General features: G+C 54.6%; 1 protein-coding gene across 1 annotated transcript; it reads right to left on the reverse strand.

Moving 5' to 3' along the window:
- Positions 1 to 1,090: 1,090 nt before the first annotated feature.
- PG998_009752 (TBC domain-containing protein) lies at positions 1,091 to 3,464 on the reverse strand (the record flags this gene model as incomplete). Its single annotated transcript, XM_066876568.1, has 2 exons — positions 1,091 to 2,639; positions 2,707 to 3,464. The coding sequence occupies 2 exons, from the start codon at positions 3,462 to 3,464 to the stop codon at positions 1,091 to 1,093; spliced, it is 2,307 nt and encodes a 768-aa protein (XP_066728724.1).
- Between the last annotated feature and the right edge of the window lie 2,698 nt (positions 3,465 to 6,162).

The following is a 6,162-nucleotide window of genomic DNA, read 5'->3' on the forward strand; positions in this document are numbered from 1 at the left end:
GGCGAAGCATATTCTCGGCCCCAGCCAACAATGCGTTTGGAAGTATGGCTCGCCATTTTTCGGAAAGAGTTTTTGGTACCCAAGTTGCGCACATTACCCCCTGAAATACACGAGCTACCCCTATTTTCCCCAATAACTCCAAAATAAGCCAGATCGCAGTCCATGCATCCCGAACGAATATTGCAGGACAGACCTTGAGTAGGAGCCCCAAATGGCATTCGGCGTCAGCAGGCTACACGAGGACTACACCAAGTACAAAGATGAGAAACCAGTACACACTATTCCTCTTGCATATGCGCATGCATCAGGGAGAGTCTCGGGTCACACAGTACAGGGACAAGGCAGGATGCCAGCAATAACAATAATGATCGAGACGTATTTCAGCCTGCACGCCCCGACTTCTATTACATTACCATAACACTATTCCTGTATGATACAAATAAAACGAGACTTTATGTGTTCGTTGTGTTTCTCTCGGATTTCTCCCAAGCACGTCGGCTTCTTAGTACCCAGAGTGGTTTAGCAACGAGAGACAGAGAGAGAGAGAGAGGGACAAGTAGTAATAGAAAGAACAACAACAACGGCAGCGCTCCCAACCTCCCAACTCCCAACGGGGACCCTACTTCCTACATGGTTTGCACAACGAACAAACGGCTAGCCCCTTACCAGTCGCGAAAGAAGCTCCAAGACGTTTGGTATTATGAAGTGCCGTCTTGGCATGAGTGGGTATAATGCGGGCTTATGCAAAGAATACATGCCCAATACGTGTGTGTGAGGAAGACCTTTCCTCCTGTTACGCCACCAATGCAGCAGGCATGACGCTTTTGAAGCCTTCGCATGCAGACGCTCCCACTGGGACAAACAAAGCAGAACCCGGCAAACCAGAGATAGCGACAGAGACCCTTGTCGCGGTCTTGTGACGATGACAAAAGGCCAGAGAAAATTAGAAGAAACGAAAAACCACGAAAAGGGGCCGGAAGTGGATGTTTTCCACGTGCCAGTCCAGCCCTCCGATACAGCAGTGGTGGTATTAGTAGTACCAAGCTTTAAAGCCCCCCTTGAGCTGCGCCAAACTCCGAAGGCGGATATCCTAATTCTTCTTCTTCTTAGTATGGTGTTGCCTGTACTCGGCCCGGATCACCTTCATCAGCAGATCCTCGTTTTTGATGGGAACCCACGACGTCAGGGCTTTCATGGCGTTCTCGAATTCCGCGTCAATCAAGTGATCACGCAAAGCTTGGATGATAGCCGTGCTAGTCGCATGCAAGATACCGAAGCAGTCCGACGAGTCGGAATGCGTGGCGCCCTTTTCAGGCGTGCTGGGTTTGCTCCTCGGTGCCGCGGCGTCGGATGGCTCTCCGAGCAGCATGAAGACGTCCCAGACTCGAAGCTGTGCGGGGAAAGGTATCGACAGGTTGAACAGCGTCAAATACCACCGGGTGGCATATGCCGTGGGATCGATGCTCAACTCCTGCAGCTTACTCGCAACGTCTTTGCCAGCAAGCCATTTCGTCTCGAAGTTCCTCAATGCGTCCATGAGATCCACAAAACCTGGCGAGTACAGGCGGTTCAGTCCCCGTACTTGCCACAGCCGGACAAGCATCACAAAGCACCTTTCCTCGTCGTAGTAGCTGAGGAGGGTCGCCCCCAAAGCCGCCATGCCCTGTACGTATCCCGTCTCAGGAAAGTAGAGCGATAACGCATGTAGCACTCGGAAGAGAAGTCGCTGGCCACCTCTATATCTCCTTCGAAACATGATGTGTTGGTTGATGGTTCTCGGAACGTCAAGGTCGATCTGGACATCGTCGGGCGACGGTACCTCTTGCAGATTCTTGTAGATCATAAAGAGTTCATCGTCGGATGCGAAGCGCTCCTTGCTCTGCTTCGCACTTGTGGACAGGAAGGACCACCATGCCGCCGATCGCCAGCAGTCAGGGATCCCCTTCCATGTTCGGTCCACCAGCTTGGGCTGCTTCAGGTCGAACTCAAAGAAAGAACCCTCTCCGTCCGCCCCAGGTTTCACCACGGTGGCCATCTTCCGCCACTTCTCGGTGCGCCCCCATTCCTTGTATTTGGATTCGTCGGCAATGGTCCCGGCCGACTTCTCATCTCCTATATTTGTCAAGCCCAGTTGCGGCGCGAGCATATCTCCAGCTTCATCCATCCACTTCCGATCCTTGTTATGGGGTAGTAGATTGGCTGCTTGACGCAGAGCCGAACGAGTGGAATTCCGGGATGCCGTAGACAACCCCGATGCTTGTGTGTTGAGAGATCGCGCCGACATCTTCCTACTCGGCCCACGCTTAGATCCTAGATAAGCAGAGTGCGTGGCCATATCTCCCCTTCGAAGTAGGATATTACGCTTCTTATTCGGCGAGTATTGGCCGAGCCTCTCGTAGTCGGCCGGCGTGCTCGCTCGGGAGTCGGGCCGCCTTTTCGTTATGAAACCGTAGCGATCGACGTCCTCCACGTTTACGTCTTCCCAGTCTTCAATCCCGCCCGCGCGTTCGTATACTTTGGGTACCGTGTCAACGAGTGGCCACGCAATAGACACCTTGGACTCTCGGGTCCCAGGTGCCTGCGGCGTAGGACTTCCAGGTGGAGGATCGGAAGAAACGGGACTTGGACTTTCGACCGGACTGTTGAGTTCAGAGATATTAGCAAGGGCATACGAGAGTATATACTGGATATTCAAGGAAACCGTACGCGTCATTCTCATCCACATCTGACGGAACTTCTTGTGTTGGCTCCAGGCGCGCACTCAGAGCTGAATGCCTGCCGCCATCCTCCCACATGAGACCAACCCCCGGTTCATAGAGTGATCTCACCTTTTGAGATTCCCTTTCTATATCTACTGGTATCACCCGAATGCTGGGTGGGCTATGCGGTGTCGTGGGCGTCGGCGGGAGTTTGGCTTCGGGCTCGGCGGCGGCGGCCGGCGCTGGTACAGACGCGGGCGGCGTTGCTACAGTTTCTGGCGGCGAGGGGAATGGTTGCTGCTCCTCGGCGGCGCCCGATGATGATGGGCTGAGCGACGGCTCTTCTTCGGCGATGATGGTCGGAATCGTGGGAGGTGTTCGTGGCCTCGTGAACGCGGTCCCTTCCACGTGCGACTTGGGCATCAGAGAGGGTCCAAGGGGGTGCATGCGAGGAGGGGACGACTGTTCGCTGACGGGCGCGTCATCCGCGGCGCCGTCGCGACTGGCGCCAGCATCGACGGCGGCGACAAGATCTGGTTTCTTCCCAGCAAGCATGATGCTCCCGCGCTTGGAAAAGGACATCTGGGTGATGAATTGGGAGAATTCGTCATCCTCGACCTTGGGGACGGTCGCAGACTTCGTGTTCGTCGAAACCCCAGTATCAGATTGCTTGGCGGCCCCATGTGCTAAATGAGGTGGGGGCATGTCAACGACAGGGGCTGGGACAGGGGCTGCTGGTGACTTCCACTGTGGGATCGGGACCATATTAGACGCGGAGCGCACTACAGGGGGGCTGTAGCGTCCTTCCCCACCAGGGACGTTTCCACATCAAGCGCCATGTCATGGTCATCAACTTGATGAACCTGCTGCGTGGGATGCGTCTTCTTCTGCAGCTTCTTGGGCTTTGTAGATGGCATTGGTATCGGGGGAGGAGAGCGGGAAATGGTGGGCTTGGAGAAAAGGGAGACTGGCTTCTCTGGGAAGCACTCGGCAGCCGAGGGGGTGTGGTTGGAGACGTGGGCGATGCCGTGTTGTTGTCCTCAGATAATCCTGGTGACGGTAGAGGGATGCTGCATTGGCTGCAACGGTCGTTGGCGCCGTTTGAGTTCCGGGTAATCTCGCAGTCGGAGTGCAGCGAGGGTGAATGCGCACCCGTCTTGACTCTTAGCTTTGGGATGGTGAAGGTAGTGCTATCGCTGGCGCTGCTAACGTAAGGGTCCGGCACAGCGCGGATCGCAATTGACTCGAACTTCCTGTAAGTAAACGGATCCTCTTCCTCGCTCTCCTCGTGGACGGTGGGAGATTTGGACGAGGCCGCGCGACCTGAATGGCGTTGCAGGTCGGGCACGATAGTGCACGGCGTCGTAATGGCCCTTAGAGCAGGGTGGGTGTCGTTGGGCTGGGGGGAGGGGTGCGAATGGAAGGGGCAGCAAGGTTGGAGGACAAGGAAGAAGAGACGGTAGAAGAAGGCCGGACGTCAGGGGCGCCGGCGACAGCAATAGTAGAGCGGTGGTTGCGCAATGGCGAGCGAGGTGGTGGAATGGGAATAGGTGGTTCAGCCTGGACAGTCTGGTCGTATCGTAAAGCGATCAGACTGGTGTCATCTCTGAAGGGGACGAGCGCGGCCGGCCGGCTCTTGTAGCGCACGCTGGAGTATTTTGGGGCGCCATGGATGGGCAAGCAAAAAATAGTGAGTTGCGTGCCAATCCGAGGTAAGTGCCAGGTAAGGCAGGGCACCAGGGGTCAACAGCGAGCCAACCGGTTTGGTTGGTCCGGTTGGTTGGAGGCCAAGGTTGGTGGGATGAACCGTTGGGCCTTTGTTCGGGTTCGGGTGCGGTGTTGCGTCGTCGGCTGATGCGATGCGTCTGGTTAATGGTGCAGCAACAGAGTTGGATCCAAGCCTGTGTTCCTCTTTCCAATCCCTGGGCTCATGCACAATCCGCGTTTGGGAGGGAGAGGGGGAGAGGGAAGGCCGGGTCTGCCTGTCAACAAGCGAGCGAAAAAAAAGGGCCCAGAGGATTCGGTCAATGGAATGCCAGGCTTTATTTTTTTTGGACGAAGCTGGCCGGTGATAATGAAATGCCGGTACTTAAGCTGCTGGGCGAATTTCTGGAGAGCTGTGCGGTGGTGGTCAGATGGGTTGCAATAGACTTCCGATTATGTCTGATCTGTCCGATGATAATTTTACTAGAAATCTTGTTCTCGACGGAACCGCCCAGTCTTGTTGAGCCCAGCTCGAGATGGGATGTCTCGTTGGTGAGAGAGAAGACCAGGGAAGGGCTCGTGGGTGGAATATGACGCAAAAGATCGCAGACGAGCAAGAAAGAGAAATATAGAGGCGAGAGAAAGGCACAGGAAGGGGGAGCTAGAGGAAAGGGCAAAGCACCACCTCATAGGTGCTGCACCTTGTGATCCGAGAATTGGTAACAAAAAAGACCGTCGTCTCGACTCTACAAACCGATAATTCCCAGAATAGAAACGAAGCTGAAGAGGAGGCAAAAGGTGGGATGGGTAGGGATGGGACGGAAATATCGTGGAAGGCTCAAAGAAACCGAATAACAGACTTACCGTGTAGGATGTAGGATATAGACCAGAAGCTCGGATCTTCCCGGCTCACACAAACAACTCGGGAAACAACGACGCTGCGGGCGGCGTGGATCTGGGGAAGCAGGCTAGATGGGTAGGGATAAAGCAAGTAGGTAGGTATGCAGGGTGAGGCAGGGCAAGATAAGGTATCGTAAAGAGGGCACAGCGAAAGGTTATAAGCCCAAATGCTAACGTGTACGGAAAAAGGGTTGCGACAATATAATTTCAATGCCGGCTATACCGCTCTGGAGACAGTATTGTTTGTGATGTCTTACAAGGCCCCGGCAAGCAGTCAGGGTGGAAGAGAAGAAGAAGAAGAAAACAAAAAGGCAAATCTGCTCTGTTGGCCGTCAAGGATGGGATGGACTGGGGAGGTGGCCATCTTCTTATGCCCAAAAGCTATCACGATGACTCGTTTGCGCTGCTGTGCCCGTTGGAATGTGCTATTCTCGGTCCAGATAGAGGCAGTTAGAGAGGATGCATACCTGATGCAACCCTAGTTCCGAGACACATACTTGCCCCCTCCTCTCTCTGGCCGGCCTTTTCTTTCTCACCACCAGGAAGCCAAGAACACGTCGTCTTCGTCCTCTGTCGACTAGCCGGGGTGCTACTACGACTGCTGGACTGACACACGACTGCGCATACTCAAAGGCGCCTGGTGATGTACACACTGAATCGATGCATGCAACTTATAACAACCATGAGGGTTCCCATTGGTTGGGCCCGCGCTGCCTTACGTCCGTCTTCCGCCCGTCTTCCGTTCTGGGTAATAGTTGGTGGTTGCTTTTATTTATTCCTCTTCCTAGTTTCCCTCTCCTCTTGTCCAATCCCGGCTGTCAGGAGCGGGGGAGAGCGGGAGAAAGAGAGAGGACAATCG

The sequence above is a fragment of the Apiospora kogelbergensis genome (assembly GCF_038363985.1).
Source record: "Apiospora kogelbergensis strain CBS 113332 chromosome Unknown utg000006l_segment0_segment0, whole genome shotgun sequence".
In the NCBI taxonomy this organism is placed as follows: Eukaryota; Fungi; Ascomycota; class Sordariomycetes; order Amphisphaeriales; family Apiosporaceae; genus Apiospora; species Apiospora kogelbergensis.